This window comes from Lethenteron reissneri, chromosome 25, assembly GCF_015708825.2.
Source record: "Lethenteron reissneri isolate LAM-NWPU_2019-01 chromosome 25, ASM1570882v1, whole genome shotgun sequence".
NCBI lineage: Eukaryota > Metazoa > Chordata > Hyperoartia > Petromyzontiformes > Petromyzontidae > Lethenteron > Lethenteron reissneri.
In genome coordinates this window covers 5,517,347-5,540,211 of record NC_083803.1, presented here as the reverse complement: position 1 = coordinate 5,540,211, position 22,865 = coordinate 5,517,347, and the positions used below count along the sequence as shown (strand labels likewise).

At 48.0% G+C, this 22,865-nt stretch overlaps 2 protein-coding genes across 7 annotated transcripts in view; one reads left to right on the top strand and one right to left on the bottom strand.

The window, feature by feature from the left end:
* The first annotated feature begins 14,365 nt into the window (after positions 1 to 14,365).
* LOC133347088 (mRNA decay activator protein ZFP36L1-like) lies at positions 14,366 to 18,193 on the top strand. The gene is made up of 2 exons (XM_061559037.1): positions 14,366 to 14,676; positions 14,947 to 18,193. The coding sequence occupies exons 1-2, from the start codon at positions 14,620 to 14,622 to the stop codon at positions 16,159 to 16,161; spliced, it is 1,272 nt and encodes a 423-aa protein (XP_061415021.1). The 5' UTR covers positions 14,366 to 14,619; the 3' UTR covers positions 16,162 to 18,193.
* Positions 18,194 to 19,016: 823 nt separating this feature from the next.
* RAD51B (RAD51 paralog B) overlaps positions 19,017 to 22,865 on the bottom strand; it is an 82,289-nt gene continuing 78,440 nt past the window's right edge. For 5 of the 6 annotated variants that reach the window (XM_061559032.1, XM_061559035.1, XM_061559033.1 and 2 more), the window contains one exon: positions 19,017 to 19,689. In XM_061559032.1, coding sequence (XP_061415016.1) covers positions 19,592 to 19,689 — 98 coding nt within the window. In that variant the 3' untranslated portion in view covers positions 19,017 to 19,591. The remainder of the gene's footprint in view (positions 19,690 to 22,865) is intronic. The other variant, XR_009755684.1, reaches the window with a different exon arrangement.

Below are 22,865 nucleotides of genomic sequence, written 5' to 3'. Positions count from 1 at the left end.
TAGGTAACGCACACCGTGCACACATGTTGATCGATGAACATCGATCTCCTATCTTACAGTTACATGCTAATTTCTCACGTTAACATCACTAGCCCCGGCCAATTAATGACCCTTGAGCTACACCCATTTCAAACCTTTTAAAACAGTCTGCCTCAGCAGCAGCAGACCATGCTTTCCCACCTGATGATGGACGCTTATGTTGCGCCCGAAACGTCGTGATTTATTTTATTCCATACCTACGTGACTTTACCGAAAGAACCAAAGAGTTTGTAGAAGCTGACGAGGAGGGAGTGCAGTTCACGTGGGTGACATTGTGGAAGCCAGATTGGCACTGGGGAGGACTTGCAGCTTGGGAGTTGCTGCTGAATATTCACTGTGAAGGTGACGTTAAATGCTGAGCAAAAACATCAAGGAAGGATATGTTGTTGCTGAGGACTTGTGCTGAACCTTGGCTTTGGAGATCCTGTGTTAGGTTTTCCAGGTACGACAGTTTTCTGCCCAATGCAGACAATCGCCAGACATCCAAAGTAGGAACTTCCAAAGTTTTCTCGTGACTCAAATTGCAAGGTTGCAGTTCAAATCTTTGGTTCACGTACCATCACACCTGAGATCAATACAATGACAAGTCACTTTTTGGGATCTCGACAGAAGTCATCCTCTGGAGAGACTGGCCCTCGCCAACGGAACGTGGAATTAGCAACACTCCCCAATGGAGTTGAGCTCCACTTCATTGCTCTCGAGTGAGGAGACACTGACTTTATTGTTTAAACCGTACTAATTTTGGACCCAGTCTCGATACTCCCAAAACAAATGCTGATGACGCAGATGCCCGTATATTGCCAGTTATGCGGAGATGGGAGTGGAATCGAGATGAAACTGAAAATGAACAATCAGCCACCACAGGAACAAACCACGTGTTTAAACGCTACGTTTGTAATGTGTGACGAACTTGGACATGTTTATATGCTTTTTAAAACACTTGAGATAAAATAGTTTACAGCTGCGCTGTCTCTGACGTCAGTTTGGCTGCTTACGACTTGTCAAAAGTTGAGCGTGTGCAGTTGCGTGAACATCCTTAATTGTCATTTTCACGTCATCTCAGGCAGTGCTGTCTATTTTGCAAGTTTTTGCTGGCCAGCTCGCACGCAGACGAGGGCGCGTCAGTGAGCGTCACATTCATCCCACGGCGTTGAACCGGGTTCGTGCGTGCTGACGTCACGCTTCTCCACCCCGGCCGTGTATGCCGCGAAAATCTGTAAGAAAATTTGTATTTTTAAAATTGCTAGGGCGTCTCAGACATTTGAAAGGGCACACCGGGCGGTAGATGTCCCGATTGAGACCAATGCGACTCAGCTGCTGGCCTGCAAACAGACATACGTTTACCGGTAGGAGGCTGATTACTTTGTGTAATCCCAAAACGGGTAAGCGAATGAAAATCAATTCTTCTTGGTTCTTTCGGTAAAGTCACGTAGAAGGGAAGTAATAAAATAATAAAAATAAAACATAATAAAATAATGTATTTATTATAATATTTTATTTAGTTTTATTATTTTATTACTTCCTTTTACGTGACTTTACCAAAAGAACCAAGAAGATGAATCCCTGCAGTCACGAAAGCTTTAAATCGAAAAATGAAAATCAATTATCCATATTTTGTCTTTCAGCGATCGTCATTCACGTGGCCGGTTTGAGACCCTGTCTGGGTGAAAAACAAGTTTTACGTGCATAGGTGCTTCACCTAAAGTTACACAACACTACCGCATACAGCTTGCCAGGGGGGCCAGAGTCAACTGGAGGATGAGAGATGCGTTAATTTACGAGCACCGCGCGATGCGTGAGAACCCGTGGCTGGCAGGTGATGGGTGCCCCGATGAACCCCAAACTGCCTTACGCAGCAGGGCTTCTGAGCGAGGCCACACGACTTCAAAGAAACAAATAAACAGAGGAGAGGGCTCTGTGTCTCCGTGTGAAAATAAAACATTGTAGTTCATCAACACAGTGGCCCTTTTCAGACCAATGCCTTTCAGCAGCGTTTGTTTAAGCAGTAAAACCTGGATTCGTTTCGACTTTTGAGTCCAATCAAGGCGTGGCACGATTCACAAATATTGGTGGGTTGCCTGGGTACCAAGTCATCTCAATCAACCAACCCACCACGGCACCTGCTGGGGTCTGTCCCGAGACCTATCAGCGAGCCTTCCCGACACTTCACGTGGCCTCAAAGTGCACAGGCGCCGTGGCGAACGGCGGGTATTGGTCTAAAGGCTGACTCAAACCATTGTCGAGCACGTTTATTGCGGCTTCACAAGGAGACGGGTTTACAACAGAAGTTCACTCACTGACGCGTTGACAAATATTTCGCCACGCGGACACACCACTTGGGTTGACTCAGCATATCACCCAGGGGTCTATGTATTGAGTAACAACTGGGTGGAAAGTCGAGTCGGCACGAATCGTTTTCAACAATAGCCCTGTCACATGAATGTGGAACGGACACCACTGGATCAGGTCCGCGAATGGAGTTGAGCGGCGACGCATTCCTCGAGCGGGGAGACGCGAACTTTTTTTTCGGTTAAAATAAAAAAAAATCTTAAGATTTGAAGCTTTCGTGACTGCAGGAATCGATACTCTTTGGTTCTATCGGTAAAGTCACGTAGGTAGAAAATAATAAATATAATGATGTTTTTTTTTCTACCTACGTGACCTTACCGAATTAAAAAAAAAGTTAAAATAAACTGCACCCATCTCGGCGTGTCGTGTGGTATTGTTCCTTCCGCAACGGCCACAAGTTTCAATCCTCCTCGACACGAGCAGTTCAGCCTCCTCCACCCCCCTCCCATCCCCACACAACACGCCACGTATTAACATGTCACGATTCGTTGCTTAAAAATCGATTATCGTCGCGATGCATGACGCTTGGACCGTGCGCGCGTAAGAACTGATCGTTAGAGATTATCTACGGTGTATGCAAATTTATACACAAATTAAATGCCAATGTTACATTGTGGATAGTGAGACGAGCAAAACTGTTCCAATATGAAAGACAAAGGAGTCAAACTACACACGCGAGAAGACAAAACGAGAGACCAGAGAGCACAAAGCAATGCTCGAATCAGAATCACGATTGTCAATCGGCGTGGGGACGCATCATTGCGTCCGCTCACAAACGACAAACGACTGCGACGTGTATCGGTCGTGCCTTCTGCCACATGTGGACTCACCCCCCCCCCCCCCCCCCCCGAGGTGGGGTTGACGGGAGGGCAACGCGCCTCAAAATTTGGGCAGAACAAAGTTCCCGGAACGCAAACATCGTGCGCGCGGTGCCGCTAACGAGACGTTTCCTGGGCACCGCCGCCGCTCATTCATTAGCGCTCGCGCTGTTGCCCTGGCCGAGGGAGCGAACCGCAGGGAACGGGGCAGGTGGTGTGACGGCAACAACACGTGGTGGGCGATGGTTGGGGGTGGTAGAGAAGAATACGGCGGGTGATGATGGTGATGATGGTGACGGTGGTGGAGTTAGTGATGATGGTGACGGTGGTATTGGTGGAGTTGGTGATGATGGTGATGATGGTATTGGTGGTGGAGTTAGTGATGATGGTGACGGTGGTATTGGTGGAGTTGGTGATGATGGTGACGGTGGTATTGGTGATGGAGTTAGTGATGATGGTGACGGTGGTATTGGTGGTGGAGTTGGTGATGATGGTATTGGTGGTGGAGTTGGTGTTGGTGATGATGACGATGGTATTGGTGGTGGAGTTGGTGATGACGATGGTATTTGTGGTGATGATGGTGATGATGATAATGGTGGTGGAGTTGGTGATGGTGATGATGGTGACGGTGATATTGGTGGTGGAGTTGGTGATGATGGTGACGGTGGTATTGGTAGTGGAGTTGGTGATGACGATGGTATTGGTGGTGATGATGGTAATGATATTGGTGGTGGAGTTGGTGATGATGGTGACGGTGATATTGGTGGTGGAGTTGGTGATGATGGTGATGGTGATATTGGTGGTGGAGTTGGTGATGGTAGTGATGACGATGGTATTGGTGGTGGAGTTGGTGATGGTGATGACGTTGACGATGGTATTGGTGATGACGATGGTGATGATGATGATGGTAGTGGTGGTGGAGTTAGTGATGGTGATGACGATGGTATTGGTGGTTGGAGTTGGTGGTGATGATGATGGTATTGGTGGTGGAGTTGGTGATGATGGTGATGATGATGACGGTATTGGTGGTGGAGTTAGTGATGACGTTGACGATGGTTTGCGAGTGGAATCAGTGATGATGACGTTGACGATGGCATGGTGGTAGGAGTTAGTAACGGTGGACGGTGACGACTGTGGTGATGTCGTGAAAGGGTTAGTAGTAGTAGTACCCTGGCTCGTGGCGATAGCACGCCTGCGTTAGTCAGAGAATAATGCTCACTTCTACCGGATGTGGTAATCAGTCCGCGTTAAATAAATCGCCTCCAACACTAACTTACACGATACATGTACAGTATTGTGTTTAGGCATCAAACTTTACTACGAGCGGCAAATATACATTTTGAAACTAAATTGAGTAAACTCGTAACTCGATAACAAAGGGCCGTCCATAAATGACGTCACGCGATTTCGGACGATTTTTGACCGCCCCCTTCCTCGTCACACGGCGTCACAAAAAGTCAGACCCCCCCCCCCCCTCAAATATGACGTCACAAAGCTCTGCCCCCTCCCCCCAAAAAATAAAACAAGCTTCAAATCGCTTTAAACTATTGTCAATGTAGTGCGTATTTAATGTGGCGCTGCACTCTGATGTTGTAGGAGAACACATTTATTAAAAAGTCTATTTAATTAAGTAGAACGTGTTGTCTATATTTAAAGTTGCGCATTTTGATGTGACGTCACATTTCTCACCCCCCCCCCCCCCGTCACACATCGTCACAAATGTCTGACCCCCCTCCCCCCTAGGTGCGTGACGTCATTTATGGACGGCCCCCAATGTAAAAGCTTCAACTATGTTCGACGTCCAATATGTGTTGTTACCAATGCTGTAGTGTATGCTGCATTGACAGTTTAATACGCAGTGCACATTGGGGGAGGGAGTGTCGTTTGCAGGACTGATAAGGCTATGGGATAGGAGGACATTTTTTATATCAATGTAGGGGTCTAATGATGTAGATGCTCACCCCGAGCCCTCATTACTCTGATAGTGCATCGTCTTTGAGCTGTACGCCTTTTGGCGTCCTCTGGTCGAGCACCAATTGGGTCGAGGCTCAAAAGAAAGCTGTCTCTGGTGTGGACCAATCAGTTTCAAGGACAATGCATATATTATCAGTTTAAAGGACAATGCATATATTATCAGAGTGTGTTTTTTGTTTGCATTTTGACTGCAAGTATTGTGGTTAATGCAGACATGAATCCTTGTAATAAGGTTTCAGTTTTGGTGCCAGAAAAAAGGGGAAAACCCCTATTATTATTATTGTTGTATATCAATGTATTTTATATGAATACATTAACCCCCCCTTCCACCCTGTCTGGTCTTTGCACCTGATTGGATCACAGTGACGACGACATCACATCCCTCTATTTAAGACCGAAACCGGAGGATTTTCTCCACAATTCTGGCTGTCGCTTGGTGTTAATTACCGGCGAAATTCGAGTTGTAAATGTCGTGGGGTTTACTCCCCAAAACGCCGGTGTGCCGAACTAGTTACGAATATGCCAAATTTTGTTTACGTAACAAACCTAACTCATTGGCTGTGTCGGGTGGTGGCAGGTTTAACGACACATTTATATTTACGCGATCTGTCCCCCCGAACAAAACCTTATGGATTGTATCGGCGTAATAGTTTAGCGACTATTTAATTGTTCCCATGCCCCCTTTTAATGCTCTGTAAAGGTCGCGTTAATGGAATGGGGAGGGGGGGTCTCTGCACTGCATGGCCCTTTTTTATTTTGAGAAGTTGAGTTGGGCCAGATTTTGACTGAGAGTCTCGGGAAGGAATGTCCGACTCGTAAAAAAAGCCCAAGTCCAGCCGGGGGAGGCTCGAAATAGGCCGGCGAACCCACTTGCCGTACTGCCATCGTGTCTTGGCCACTCTACAAAACGATGACAATACGAACTGTTTGATTTTTTTGGTAAAGTCACGTAGGTATAAAATAAAAAAATATATAAATTTTATTTTAAAAAAGTAACTTTTTAAAAATATAATTTTTATTTTATTTTTAACCTACGTGACTTTACCGAAAGAACCAAAGAGTATGGATCCCTGCAGTCACGAAAACTTCAGATCTAGATATGACAATACGAGTTTCACGAATCGCTTACCTCCCCCTATTCTCCAAAAGCACTGGATCACAGGATTTCGCCATCATTTGTACTTTAGCGAGACATACCAGTGAGCTGTACCGCACACACTGTAGTGATAACACACTTGAAGCATTGCGTTTACCGAATATGCCGCCGTTTCAAGTCCACTCCCAGTTTTAAAGCGGACGGCGCTTCGATTCCGGGCAACCCACGTTCCATTCGTGGCCGTGACGCATCTTGCAGTGGCCGTCGCCCGAGCCTTGAGGGTAGTCCGTACCGTATCCTTGTGCCGTGCCGATATCAGCAGTGGTGAGACAAAGGCGGCCGGGCTGTGTAGCAAGACTTGGAGCTAAACCTCTGAAGGCTAAATGGGGAATGTTTCCATTGTAAAGGTATGCAAGCGTAGGATGACAGAACACTTCCAACTCGTGTCACCTCATACAGTAAGGTTCAAGTGCAGTTAGCGAGCACCTATTAAAGCCAACGTGGCACGCACCCACGCCCTGTCGTCCGTCTCATAAATGCTGACGTTCACAAAGCGCTCTAAAATACTTACTGAAATCTATATCGACTTTAAAGGTTGTATAGACACAAATACCACTTGCCACCAATGTTATCCATGGCCGGCAATCGAAACCAGGTGGTTGGGTGCATAGCGTGATGTGTCGACTAATGCGTCATGGTTCTCCATAAAGTATATACAAGGACAAAGATCCCCAGTATAGCCTTAACAGAACTATTGGGGCAAGGACTGTTAGCGAACGCCTATGAAGGCCGGCACGGCACACTGGGGGGGGGGGGTGGGTGACCTACACCACGCCCGGCTGCCTTTGTCTCCCCAGTGGCAATGTCTACACACCGCTACACCAGGTGCTCATGAGGACGAGTGAACTGAGGGGAAGGCCCAGGACCGGTTCAGATAAATCGTCACCGGTGTTGGCCGTGAGCGGGAATCGAACTCGGGTCGCCAGGATTCGTAGCATAGCGCGCTAACCGCTACAATACCGCTCCCCACAAAGAATAAACACACTCAACAACACTCAACAATCGCCATTCGCCACTAAGTGGCGGTGACGTCACCACGACGCTTGTGCCAGGCCATGTGCACCTTGAGGCCACGTGAAGTGTCGAACGCCCGCTGGCAGGAGGTCACGGGGCAGACCCAGGTGCCACAGGTCGACTGACTGAGATGACCGAGATGAGTGGCTGATGCACCACCTGTGCCCCCTACTGTGCCAACTTGCTGTGCTTTAGCCACCCGGCGCTCCGCTCATTGTTGTGAGCGTCGCTCCTCCGCCCTCCGTTGTTGTTGGAGGGCGACTACCTCCAACTGCCCAGTAGCGTCCTTCACGAGCCTCCTCCACAGAGGCCGATCTTGACACCGCTGGTACCAGTCAGCAATTCCACTCAGACACACTAGTGACTAGCCCAAACAGGCTACAGCATCAACACAAAATCACTCGAGTTGCGCGAGCAAACAAGTCCGTCTCATTGGGATCGAGTGCCCAGGGTAATTGCTTATTACCAATTAAGGCCGGCGCAGACGGTCCCATTGGCGCACACGGGGCCCAATCCGCGCCGTTCAACACGCGCCTTAACGAGAGGCGCGATTAAGATAATCGCTCCCACGTGCGCGCCTGCAGACCAATCTGCAAGGCGCTTAGCTTTGTAATTGAGATTCCGGTTCGCGTTCCACCACGGCGCGTTGCTGTGTTAATGAAGGCGCGCCGGACAGCTGCGTCGCGTTAGTCCGCGCCTTGAAACGAGTCTGCGTTTTTTTACGCGCACGCACACACAATCGCAAATAATGTTTAGGCACTCGGTAATAGAATTGTCATACCTGTCAACCCCTTATCAGTGCCCTACCTTATTACGGGCCAATTTAGACCTCATTGGTCACGCCGTACTCTTACACATCTCAACGTTCATCCTACAAAGCCCCATCACAGGCGAGATGTATTACTCAGTTTCCCTGTACAAGAATACGGGTAACACGATGGATTGACAGGTATGAGAATTAATTCTAGATTTGAAGCTTTCGTGACTGCAAGGATTCATATTCTTTGGTTTTTTCGGTAAAGTCACGTAGGTAAAAACATTAAAATTAATAAAAGTAAAATAAAAATCACGACGTTTCGGAGGCAACACAAGCTTCCGTCTTCAGGTGGAACCGTCACAGCCACGACAGCTTTATTAATTTTAATGTTTTTACCTACGTGACTTTACCGAAAAAACCTAAGAATATGAGAATGAAGCCACGAATTGCTAACCCCTCGCGGTTCGATTCTCACGATTCGAGGTTCCCATTATTGAATAAATGCTTGACTGTGTCGCTTGTATTGTCTTCGTTGTAACCAACTCCTTTGCACCATTCCTCCAAGTCGAGATGAATTGGATCAGCATATAACATAGATTATAGCTCGTCTTAAATCCACATCTAAACAAAGGCATCCCCATGCTTAAGCAACGCTGGTCAGTGCCGGTTGGTATGGTTTTTGGGCGACCAGTTCAGATAACACTTATCACGTTAGCCGTGCCCGGGTTCATAGTACACAGCGCGTGGACTGCGACGCCACCACGAACCCATCGCTTCATCCACGAATTTGCATAATCTGTAAACTGTTCTCACGGTTCCCTGCTTGTATATATGTAACTCAGCTCAAACCTCCCCGTAAATCACGTGACGTTTGTACGGCCACCCTCGCCTCTCCCCGCCCCCTTTGAAAACAGACGCTGCTCTGTGCAGCTTATTTCTGCTCGCTCCTGCTCTTACCCTCCCCCTCTCGTCACCGACATCTTCGTCCTGTAATACTTTCTCCCACTCCCGTTCCCTGCCCTGCTCTCCCTCATTCGACCAGCTGCTCATCTTCAGTCGTGCCCTCTTCGTTTGTTTCGGGGAAACACGCTCCAGCATTTCTTCCCTTTTCCAGTTCCTTTTCCATGCATCATATCATTGACTCTACTCCTCCTCCCGTGAGGTGCCACGGGTTAAAAAATGTTTTCGTAATTTATTTGGCATTTCATTGATTACACTGGTCAACACACTTTTTCTGGCATAAGGTATTCCAACGGTGTTAGGGTAATTTTGGGGTGCCGATTCCAAATCTGGCATCGGTTTTTGTCTATCACATCAGGTTTTTGAGATATCAAATATTGCATTTTCAATAAAAACTGCAGAAGAAAAATATTAAATAAATGTGGATATATACATAAAATATTATAAACACACTATCCTAAAAATACAGCATCATATTTTAACACTAAAGCAGTCACTGACTCGCAACAACTTGCAATCATAAGTGACAGAGTTAATTTTGGGTAAAATCAATGAAAATGGGGTATGCCGATAGCATAAAAATGAGATGTGATAGAGCAAATCTGAGTTCAGATTTGGAATCAGCACCCTGAAATTAGCCTAAAGCAGCTGCAAAAGTCCAGGCCAGAAACATTTTTTTTTTGTTGACCAGTGTTATTTTACAACTACTCTAACCAGCACTGTATTGTGGGGGGGGGGGCGCTGATGAATCTAAAAAAAGGAACTCGACTGAAATGTACAAGTATTTAGTTTGTAAATATAGATTAATTATAAAACTACTGTACTGGTATTTTGGCATGTTATAATATATCTACTATTTGACAATTAATTTGATTACATTGCATCTAGTTAAGTAGACTCAACACAAATTATAAATCTTTAAACGATGAAAAAACCTCCATCATGTGTTGTTTGAAACCCACGTTTCAAACAACACATCATGGAGATGGAGGTTTCAAACAACACACAGCAACGTGTACAAGCAGCACACAGCCTTTGCGCACTATGCAAAAAAACATCAACAATTCCTGCAGATGCACATTGTGATTCTCTTCTGGCTTTTGGTTACCATCAAAATGACTTTAGTAAATGTGACCGACTGACAACAGCATTGACGCAGTCATGGACAACCGTTACTTCCATGGTGAACTCAGGCAATAGGGCCTCAATGCACTTCAAGGCATTTCGATGGCGTTTTCACGTTTAGTTTTGTCTCGTTTTAAACTCAAATTAACGCCCGACGCTGATAATAATATCCGTCGGCGGTCCTGAACCAAGCGACAGAGATTCCACATAACACATGGCAGGGGGGGGGGGGGGTAGAAGCCATACATCGAGACCGCTTAATTTCCCAACAAAACTGTGGTTAACATGATCGTCTCGGGACCGGATGGCGAGACTCGATTTAACAAAAGGGATTTGAACTCGCACGCGTTCGGCAGCGAGGTGGAGGTGTTTTCTTGAGTGCAGCGTCACCTCTGGCCGCATCGTAAACTTGCAAAGGTGCTGTACGTTTTGGGTTCATTTTAAGAGCTTCGTGAATACTCTTAGGTTTTTCGGTAAAGCCACGTAATAATAATAAAATAGAAATAATCATTTATTATTTTATTTATATTATTTATATTATTTTTTACCTACGTGACTTTACCGAAAAATCCAAGAGTATGAATCCTTGCAGTCACGAAAGCTTCAAATCTAGCTTAGTGAATATTTGGTGAAATTCGCGGTCGATGTATAATTAGTATATTCTTCGCAGCTTTTCTCTCTCTCTCGCATTTTCGCCTTTGAGCAGCTTGCCGGAATTCCGAGTAATGAGGATTGAAGCAAGAACACCGTAAACGAGGGGAAACCCTTTCGCGAATGAGACGTCGCCCTGTCATATTAGGGGTGGTGGGTACCCATCAAAATCATCATCGTAACAATCCTGCGGTTGACATTGTCCGCGTCTGATGTCGTCAATTTGAACCCCAGTGCCTTCCTCACCAGTCCCAGTAGCCGACTCTGCATTGAAGGTGACTGACAGTGGCTGGGTTTGGGGGGGGGGGCACTGGCGTTCATTAGGGGAGCTTGACCCCCCACCCCCCCACTCTACCCAAGCCTCTCCGCGTTTTCCTTCGACTCGCCACTGGGGTGACAGAGGTCACAACGGAAAGTTGTGCTCGCGTATCGCATCAATCAGTGCTCAAACAGCGAAGGGAGGGGGGAGGGTAACTCATTAACGAAGCACTTTATCCACGGGCAGGGTCGCCAAACAATCATTAACAAGGGCACGGTGCAAACTTGACAGATATTGGGCGGTTAATACTCCCGGTTAAGAGACGTTTTACCTTCATCCCATCGTCCCACGCACCACCGTTCACGGAACTTAACGCGATGGAACTCGCGGTCCAGACTGTGTACACATCATCGTCGTGAGATGAACTACTGTTGCCCACCCCTCAAGGTCACGGCGATGTCACAATCAACCTAATTTCTTGCACGCGAACTGATCGCCAAGCTCATTCTCCGTCCACTCCGACGAATTATTTCCATAAGCCGCAACGAGTTTTAACCCATCGTCCATACCATCTCGCGATATCGTCTTGCCCGAGCTAAGTTTTTTTTTTAAAGTCAGGATGTTCCATTTGCGTGTGTTCCCTAATCAATCCTGTGTTCCGTGTATTGTTTAAATGTGCGCACTATCACACTAGGGGTAAGAAAACGCCGAATATATACGGGCCCTGCCCGGAAGGAAATACAACTCCCTATAATCAAGTGGAATTCGCGAGGTTTTAGGCCGCGAAGTTGAACTCCAATACGGGGAATTAGCGACAAATTAAACACGACCTTAATCTCATGTATACGCCCGACAATAACACCATTCACGAGCCGCAGTTTTACGCAGTAGTACAACTACTGTACCCAGGGTGGAAGAGAGGGGGGGGTCAACACGGACGTGTTAAATTGAAACTATTTTGGCCACGTTGAGTTACCGCTTCCAAGTTACGGACTGTACTACGTTATACCGTAAACAACCATCTACGCACGCATTAGAAATGGGTCATCGCTTTTTCCGTCTGTCCCCCCCCCCCCCACATCGTCGATGTGCAGCAACTGCAGCAGCGACAGACATCCCAGTGAGCACACGCGCCACGAGCCATAGGCTCCACAGACTACGACTGTAATCGCACGCTTTGCGCAAGTTTTCTGCTTACACATTTAGGCGCTAAGATCAACAGTGTTACATCATAATAGGGGGCAAGATTAACACATTTGCGAAACGGCTGAGAAACTCATCGCTTTGCCGATTTGACCAACCTGGTCGTGGAGACACGTGGGGTTGGGGCCACGTTTCCGTAAAAAATGTTTTTACTTTTTGCCAAACACGTGAAACTCATCCAGGATGTGAATGCACGAAACGGCGTAGCGCAACGCACGCGCAAAACTCTGCAAGGCACATCACGACACGCACTTCCCCCCAAGACGCGTTTGCTTCTAGTACAACTTTCAAAACCCGCCATCATACGTGTAGCAATGCAGTCCGTGATTACCAACATATTTCTCTCGATTGGAAACTTTGGGAAAAGTTCCCTTAAGTGTAGTTTAATATATATACACACACAAGCGGCCACCGGTACAGTACTTGAGCTAGCAAAGCAATAATCATGGGCTCTGCTGGCCTGCCAATTCGCTTTTGGGACAAAGGCTCAAGACCCACTCCCACTTTCCCGACCACATTGCCTCCCTCCCTCCCCCACTCATAAATCCAGCCGTCTCCCCACCCCCCATCTCCATTCGTTCCGCCCGCCCCCTTCATAAAAAAATCGCAGTCGCGAATCTTGAACAGTTCAGGCAGGAGGAGGAGCCCCTTTCACTCGGCTGCCACGCCGCAAGTTCAGGAAATGTGTTTACGATCCGGACCACCTGGGTTCGATTCCCAACTATGGGGAGATTTTACTGCACAAACCTGTCCCTACGCCTCCCAGGAGGTGGGTTCAGCCTTGCACAAGGCATTTGCTGCTGCCGTGTGTATCGGCGTGGAGGCGACAAATGCGGCTGGACGTGTCTCTTTGCCACGGGACACGGGAGTGTGTTTTGGGCCTCGGTGCTGCTGTGTGAGAGCTCCTCGCTAACATCCTCTAACATCTGTAAAGACGGCCAGCTTTGACTTTGGGAAGTTCCGCTTCCAAAAGTGAGTGTCACGGTGGGGCCAGAACACACCAGAATCCATGTGCGGGTCAGGAGGGGGGCCCTGTTTGCCGTCTCGCCCGCACCAAATGTGTTGTTAACATCATAATCTGCTCACAGCAACAAAAACACGTGGACGGAAAACCGCTGCTGGCGTGCGCGGGGCACCGATAAGAGGGACGCGCAGCGAGGCGTAGAAACCAGAGCGATGTACAACAACGCAGACTACGACAAGCTCTAGACTCGTGTGTGTGCACACACCCAAGCCACGACTTACAACAGCACTGTATTCTACGATCAAGTAAGCAGCAGAACTCTGGTTTCAGTGAACGTCATAACACCTGTACACGACCAAGTACGAGACCCGAATTATTGTAACTCGAAATCGAACACCCTCGTGGACAATGCTACAACTAATCCGGGGCACCCACGGTAATTTGTGTAGACGCAAGCCACAACAACGCGTGTGCAAACAGCCTAACAAGCACAACACAGTAGGCTGTGCATCCATCCAAATAGTGGTGTCACACACCGCACACACATTGACACGCTCGTTCATTGCCTTCGTGGAAAGAGAAAAACAACTGTCCACAATCTTGCAATGGACGCGATTCACACACACAACACAAACAACAACAAGCCACAAACGTGGAGTCGCCGAAACTTTTTAAGCGACGATCAGCATCTCTCAGGGCGAATGCTCTCTAAAGGGTGGTGGAACCCGCCCGTGTGTTTTAAGAGTTTTGTTTGGTGGGGGGGGGGTGAACGACGAAGAGGAGGAGGAGTTGGGGAGGGAATGACACACAAGCTTCAGGAAACAAGGCAAAGGGGGCAGAGTCCCCGGGCACCGTAAACTCAAAACGAGTTGGCCGATTTGTGCGTGGCCGACTTTGGGCGGCGGCCACGCTTTTTCTTTTAACCAATAGCGAGCCAAAGTTATGGTGATTTGAATCGTGGAGAACGATGGGTGACCGGCGTGGGGCGGTGTTCTCACCACGCATTCGCTAGTCCGCCCACGAACACCTCGAGTGACGCCCATCTCAACCCAAAACCAACCATCCCCCCCGTGCCATCAGCCACTCCAACCACAACCCAGAGGGCCGGCCCTTGTCGCCCGCCCGCCCGCCCGCCCTCACCGCACCCCACCCGGTAGAGAGGCTATTTATCGGCCGCGAAGTTAAACTTCGCGATTCAGCCCGGCTCAAACAAGTTGCACTAGTTTCTTATTTTATTTAACGCACGCACGCAAAATTGTCACCGTGTTTGACACCCCTATCCCCACCAACGCGCCGTCACTGTATTGGGGAATTAGCGACGAGCGCGCGTGTTTAAACAACAACTCCGCCATGTCTACGGCGCTCCTGTCGCCCTCGTACATGGACGTCGGGGACATATTCTACAAGGTAAGAACGCAAACTCGCTTTTCTGTTCTTTCCCATCGCTCTCTCCCTCCACGCCTGGGCTTGTCAACCAAAGTCAAACTTGCTCTCCCACCCCCCCTCTTTGCAGCCGCTTTCACTCAACCCGCACCACGATGCCCCACAGCGCGTGTCGCTCCCTCCCCAAGTCTGCGAAACCCGGACAACTTTTTGAAAAGTCGCGTTGCCACCTCTCACGGGGCGCGCTCTCTCTATTTCGTTTTTAAAACAAGCAACTTTAAACTTTCTTTGCAGGAGAACGACAACAAGGGCTTGAACTTAAACGCGCTCGACAGGAGAGCGGTGGGCACACCGACGACGGCCACGCTCCCACGCCGCCATTCCTCCAACAACATGCTCGCCCTCGCAAACTCGGCGCACGCGTCTCTCTGCGCCAACAACATCGGCGGCGTCGGTGTCGGAGGCAACGGAGGAGGAGGAGGCGGCAACAACAACAAGTTCTCCATGTCCGCGCTCAAAGACAGCACGGCGCTCATGAACAGAGAGAATCGCTTCCGAGACCGCTCTCTGAGCGAGGGCGGCGACCACTCTGCCATGATCTTGGCTCCCAGCGGCAAGCAGCAGCACCAGCAGCAGCAGCAGACGGCTCAGACAGGCGGCGGCGTGGGCATGGTCAACTCGAGTCGCTACAAAACCGAGTTGTGCCGGCCCTTCGAAGAGAACGGCGTCTGCAAGTACGGCGACAAATGCCAATTCGCGCACGGCGGCCACGAGCTGCGCAGTCTGGTACGGCACCCCAAGTACAAGACCGAATTGTGCCGCACTTTCCACACCATCGGCTTCTGTCCCTACGGGCCACGTTGCCACTTCATCCACAACGCCGACGAGCAGCGCTCGCCCACCGCTCAGCAGCCGCCGCTGTCCCCGTCGCTGGCAGGGAGCGGCCCCCATCAGCAGCGCACCAGGGGGCCTCGTCCACGACTCAACCACAGCGTGAGTTTCGCCGGCTTCCCCAGCGCCGCGATGGCACGACGCCTCGACTCGCCGCCGCCGATGGGGGGGGGCCCTCTCGACAACTCGCTGTCGCTCACGCCTCCGCCCATGTCCACGGCCGGCTTCTTCGGAGACGACTACATGATGTTGTCGTCGCCAATGTGCACCAACAACACGCCGTTCTCATTCAGCCAGGAGCTGTTCTTCAGTGCGGCCATGTCCGGCGCGGGCACGGGGCTGCCTCTCCACACTGGTGGTGGTGGCGGTGGTGGCGCAAATATTGGCCTCGGTTGTGGTGGTGGCGGTGGTGGTGGTGGCGGCTTGGGGCCCCTGGGCACGCCCGGAGCTGCTCGTGGCCTGTCGGGGTCGCCTGTGTTTGAGGCGTCCCTCGACTCGCTGTCCGACCCGGGGGATGGCTACTCCAGTTCGGGGGCCTCGAGTGGCTCCGAGTCGCCCCTGCTTGATCCCAACCGCAGGCTGCCCATCTTCAGCCGCCTGTCCATCTCCGATGAGTGAAGCGAGCGGTGTTGTCCGGGGGGGGGGGGGTGCTAATAGCCCCCCACCCCCCCCCCCCCACACTGCAACCACATCGCTGCCTTGTGTTCGTCTCTGCCCCCTTCATACCCCCCAAACCACTACTACCAAGGCTCCCTTTGTGATAAGACCCGGGCCAAAAGCCGACGAGGCACATTCTCTGGGTGACGGGGGATACCATTCGACGCATTCGTTTTAAAAGGATGGGTTTTGTTGATCCCGAGTAAAATGGTTAGTCCAGGGCGAAGTGTGTAAGGAGTTTTATAAGCGAGATTGCCTTATAGCGCGCACATCGTGGCCTCGTGACAAACACGCAACTTTTTATTAGTACGTATTTGTCCCTCAATAATTACTTGCATTAAAGGTTAAACAGCATTAAACTGCCTATAACGTATATACTGTATGTATACATTTTAGCGTATGGGCGAGGCCACGATCCTATCACCGTATGTGCCTAAAACAGGAGTCGGAGTCGGTGTAATTGGTGTCGGGGATATAAGACTTAACATTGCATGCAGTTGCTAGATCACTGTTTCTTTATAGCAATAATGACGATAGACGAGCAGTTAATTTTTTTGTACAAGTTGAGTACCACGTGAGCCCTGTGTGTTGCCCACGTGGTGGTGGTGGTTGCAAGTTGTTTTTGCCCGTGCCCCCCCCCACCACCAAAGTTTGCCTCCATCGGCCAATTTAATATTTAACCGGTCACGACCCCGAGCTGAGAAAGGTGGTGGTGGTGGGGTGAGTGCCATAACATTTCGCCCGATGCAGTTAATATAGATACTGTTTGCAGCGGCAACAGCCAAAGGCGATCTCGCTGCGTGGGCAAATCTTGCTCGCAAGTTGTTGTTTTTTCCAACTTTCGAGGCCGATGTTTTTTCGAAAATCGGGTGGGTGGTGGGTTGGGTGGCGCTGGTGGCGCCCTCTGCAGAACAAAGTGGCCTCACGTCGCAGCCGTGGTGGGTTCACGAATACTACGTTGATTGTACACACGAAAATGTTGTGAATCTAACGTTGTTTCTCTTTCTCACACACACACACACAAACTTTTTCTTTGCTGACGGGAAAAAAAAATATGCACTCGCTTTATTGAGTCGTTCTTCCAACCGATATGCTGAGCATTGATTTATTTGTTTTTAACGTTTAGAGTTAATGAACCTTTTTCGCTTGTCAGCGTAAATGAGAAGTTGTGGAGATCCCTATTTAACTTATTTATTATACAAAACGTATCTCTGTTGGTATAAATTTTCTATTTATCAGGTATGATGACGCGACAGATGTATATTCTTTTATGTTAAATTATACTCGCCAGCCTAAATCGATTCTTTTCCCGCAATTTAGTTGCGGGGTGTTTAATGCCCTGCGCACAGGTAATATATATTAAAATAACGCTGAGTTTTGTGCTTTTTGTAACGTTCACCTGGTTATTTTATTGTGAATGAAAAGTTAATTTAAAAGTAATATTTATTTTTCGTTCATTTTGTTTACGATAATCGAACAAGATTGCATGGTTAGCTCTCTTTTTTTGCCTTTGGTGATAGTCGGTGGTGTGTGTGGATTTACCCCCCCCCCCCTTGTAATGACAACCATGCCAAATGAACAAATACTGTGCGGGTCCGACCCTGCCGGGGTCGACCGTACCCACCGCGCAGGGGATGGATACCTCCAGCCCCCCCCACACCCCCCTCCAGCGAGCCCCCCCATCCCCCCCCCATCCCCCTCCAGCGTGCCCCCCCATCCCCCTCCAGCCCCCCCATACCCCCATGCTTCCGTCACTTTTGGTACATTCCAGAGCGTTGCCTTACATAATATAAAATACCAATAGTTACGAATACGTTTTATACGGTCGTTGAAATAATTGTATCATTTTCAAGCCTAACAAAAACTATGCAAGGCATGTTTAGTTCTTGTATAATTTTGGAGGAGGGGGGGTGAGAGTTGTGATTGCGCTGTTCACTACAGTTTGATATAGCCACCATGTTGTATCTTGTAATAAACGTAAAACAAAAATTAATCCCTCCACGCGAAGCGAGTGGGATGTGTTTTATTTGGAGCGTGTTCTGAGCGAGTCTGGGAAGAGACCGGGTGACGCATTCGGGGGCCTGAGAAGGACGCAATCAATCACGTTGAAGCCTTGGGGGGGGGGGGGGGGGGGCGAGGCTTGTGAGCGCGCCGGCTGACGTGGCGCTGGGCTGGAGAATGGAGATGTTGGGGGGGGGGGAGAGAACTCTGCAGGGGGGGGGGGCCGCCGCCTATTTCGCGGTGGTGGTGGTGGTGGGGGTCCCTCTGCGCATGGCTTGTGCGTAATTAAACCTCACGTGTAAAGCTCACAAGCCTCGGGGTCACTTAACATATTGTGTGGTGCGGCACACTGCACCGGTGCCAGTGTGCGAAGCCAACTTTAAATTAAAAGTTTTGATGAAGTGAACTTTCACGAAGTTTGTGAACGCGATACATTGGCCACATCGGTTCTGGCGTTGGGTGACCCGGGTGTGATGGCTCCCCCGGCTATATCGAGTTTCAACTTTAACCGTCACGATCACGGCACATGGATATTTGCTTGGTCGCCTTCGCACTGTTATTCGCAACATGTGTTTCTCTTCAACTAAAGTCCACAGTGACTGATTTTCGTTGTGGGTCCACCATAACGTCAAGCTGTTAATACGCGCAATGGCAGAACCACGAAATATGTGCGCGCGTGCACACTTTGCCAAAACCCATGCATAAATTATCTCTGTAAAAACAACTCGTCAACCTTGAGAGCCAAAGGAAAGTTTTTTTGGTGGGGGGGGGGGGGTTCAGGGGGGTAGGAATGAGCAATTAACAAAGATGAAGAACACATGTTATTGTGCCCTAGCTGTTTCTTTAATAGAGTTCCACCATTCCATAAACAAAGTGCAAAAGGAAAAATAAACAATTTCCTAGACCATGAACTCTGGCTAGAAAATAAAACAACCGCCGGCCACGAGAAGTAACAACAAGTGGCGCTGGCTCCGTTCTCGAGGCTCTTCACAAAAGCTTCTCACGAGGTCCAGCAGTGGTGTTTGTTGAAAAAAAAATGCTAATTTAGGGGCTTTATGTGCCAATTTTTTTTCATTTAAACTTCACGAGATACATCACCATGCGGGACAATCTTAGCGTCTTCCTGTACGAAATGCACTTCTGCGCAAGTGCCTGACCACAGAGTTCCGAGTGTTGATGTAAAAGGATCACACACACACACGGGTGTGGCTTGCTCCGTTTGAGAGCGGACTTGTGTTGAAGCCACAATTGTTTGGTAAAGAAGAGCGACTTGGGAATTCTGGACTTCCAAGTAGTTTGTCCTTTCGACGTAAATATGTCCAGGTTTGGCCTAAGTTCGGTTGGCTAGTGGTGCACCGTGGGCTGTTTTCACGACCCACCCTCAAGCTAGTCAGATGTCAAAGCAACAGTCCAGTGAAGTGCGAACTCTTATTGGCTGGAGACCTGGATCGGTTCCTTCCAAAGCATCCGTTGGGGCATCCGCAGCATCTGAAAGTTCAAAACAAAACACGCTTTCACAAGGCGACATGTGCGCAGAGATACGAAGCCCCATCAGCAGAACGGGCGCTTTGTGGAGGGATTGTATTGCCTTGGTAATGAGGCAAGGTACAGCAATTAAGCCTCAATCTGAAATGCCAACAGAAAGGCAGCAGCTTTAGAGACTTAAAATGCCTTTCAGGCAGATCACCATTGTTCTGTTCCTTAGGTTTTAATTACAATAAAGCTCCAGGGTGATGGTAATCAGTGGTTTCCACTAAACGCAACATCATGTGTTAACTTTTACAAGCAGTAAGTAAAACCACAACCCAACTGCCCACCCGCATAACATGCCGTACATATTATAATGTATGCAAATAAATTAATAACAAAATTGCTTTGGAAGAAGAAAAAGGCCCTTTCAGCCTGCAATTTGGCGCATCCTGTTAAAGAGATCCAAAACTCTCCCTCCATTTTTCCTACAGGGCCACCAATCTCCTTGACTGCCAAACTGTTAACACAGACGTCCTTACATGTGCCCGGCCGATGCGTCCCATCCATTACCACCCAAATGTATTGTTCACCGACAACACGTACGACTGCTTTTTTAAATAACTCGATTGGCACTGCATCTTCACGGAGCACACAGCGCAGACTGGCAAGTCATCGTAGTGATAAGCTCAGCAGCCATTTGTTTAAAACAACCACGACTTGTTTAACTCCTCTTGCTCCTGCAGAGCGCGGCACAATGCAAAGGCTAAATATACTGGCAGCGGGCATACACGTGTAATGTGATATTTTTACATTCCTATGCTTCAACAACAAACACAATACAGTCACTTTTAAAGGGCCCTTGCTTAACACAGGCACATCCTCCGTAGTGAGGTGGGGTGGGGTATTAGATGCACACCATGGTTATACTGTACAAAATAGTGGGACACAGTACTAAATTAGCGTGTTAATCTGAGCGGAAGTTGCCTAATGAGAGGTTACTGATGAATTTGTTTGAAGGAATGGATGCTCCAGAGACGAGCCCAACCCTTTCCTGTTTACAAGATTTTCCAGACCTGAGATCTGATCTCCCCGAGGCCCTGCACACCTCCCACGCAGCACCCCACCCCCCCAGCCGAGAGGATAGCAGCCCAACACACAACTCTAAAAAGGTAGTCAACTGCACACTTACGTATAGGCACTAATCACTGTCAAGATGCTGGCATCAACAGAGATCGTATCTCCTTTGGAAGGGGTTGGCGGAAACTATTCGGTGGTAGACTCCGATGACTCAAAACAGTTTCAAGTCAAATACGGAATGCAATATGAGAAGCCATGACGAGCACTGTGATTAAATATTGTAGACTATGAGACATCTCCTTTACCAGTGGCAAAATATAGTGATAGGTTTTTACCCTTTAAACTGGTACAAAAACTGACACCTTTATACAAGGCATCATGTTTGCAATAACCACAACACAAGCAGTCAAAATGCAAACAAAAAGAAAGAACTCTGATAATCATATGCACTGTCTTTGAAGTTGATTGGTCCACACCCGAGACAGCTTTTCTTAAAGCCTAGTCTCCATTGGTGTTGGACCAGATGACGCCAAAAGCGTACATCTCAAAAACAGTGCACTATCAGAGTATTGAGAGCTCGGGGTAAGCATTTACACTATGAGACATCTCCTTTACCAGTGGCAAAATATAGTGATAGGTTTTTACCCTTTAAACTGGTACAAAAACTGACACCTTTATACAAGGCATCATGTTTGCAATAACCACAACACAAGCAGTCAAAATGCAAACAAAAAGAAAGAACTCTGATAATCATATGCACTGTCTTTGAAGTTGATTGGTCCACACCCGAGACAGCTTTTCTTAGAGCCTAGTCTCCATTGGTGTTGGACCAGATGACGCCAAAAGCGTACATCTCAAAAACAGTGCACTATCAGAGTATTGAGAGCTCGGGGTAAGCATTTACACTATGAGACATCTCCTTTACCAGTGGCAAAATATAGTGATAGGTTTTTACCCTTTAAACTGGTACAAAAACTGACACCTTTATACAAGGCATCATGTTTGCAATAACCACAACACAAGCAGTCAAAATGCAAACAAAAAGAAAGAACTCTGATAATCATATGCACTGTCTTTGAAGTTGATTGGTCCACACCCGAGACAGCTTTTCTTAGAGCCTAGTCTCCATTGGTGTTGGACCAGATGACGCCAAAAGCGTACATCTCAAAAACAGTGCACTATCAGAGTATTGAGAGCTCGGGGTAAGCATTTACACTATGATACATCTCCTTTACCAGTGGCAAAATATAGTGATAGGTTTTTACCCTTTCAACTGGTACAAAAACTGACACCTTTATACAAGGCATCATGTTTGCAATAACCACAACACAAGCAGTCAAAATGCAAACAAAAAGAAACAACTCTGATAATCATATGCACTGTCATTGAAGTTGATTGGTCCACACCCGAGACAGCTTTTCTTAGAGCCTAGTCTCCATTGGTGTTGGACCAGATGACGCCAAAAGCGTACATCTCAAAAACAGTGCACTATCAGAGTATTGAGAGCTCGGGGTAAGCATTTACACTATGAGACATCTCCTTTACCAGTGGCAAAATATAGTGATAGGTTTCTACCCTTTCAACTGGTACAAAAACTGACACCTTTATACAAGGCATCATGTTTGCAATAACCACAACACAAGCAGTCAAAATGCAAACAATGGAGACGGAGACTAGGCTCTTAGAAAAGGACAGTGCATATCATTATCAGAGTTGTTTCTTTTTGTTTGCATTTTGACTGCTTGTGTTGTGGTTATTTTAAACATGATGCCTTGTATAAAGGTGTCAGTTTTTGTACCAGTTGAAAGGGTAAAAACCTATCACTATATTTTGCCACTGGTAAAGGAGATGTCTCTGTAAATGCTTACCCCGAGATCTCAATACTCTGATAGTGCACTGTTTTTGAGTTGTACGCCTTTTTGGCGTCATTTGGTCCAACACCAATGGAGACTAGGCTCTAAGAAAAGCTGTCTCGGGTGTGGACCAATCAACTTCAAGGACAGTGCATATCATTATCAGAGTTGTTTCTTTTTGTTTGCATTTTGACTGCTTGTGTTGTGGTTATTGCAAACATGATGCTTTGTATAAAGTGTCAGTTTTTGTACCAGTTGAAAGGG

Bases quoted from the DNA above. Each gene is read 5' to 3' on its own strand.
- LOC133347088 (XM_061559037.1), top strand. From the start codon at position 14,620: ATGTCTACGGCGCTCCTGTCGCCCTCGTACATGGACGTCGGGGACATA. The intron at 14,677-14,946 runs GTAAGAACGCAA...CTTTCTTTGCAG, and splicing joins TCGGGGACATATTCTACAAG to GAGAACGACAACAAGGGCTT.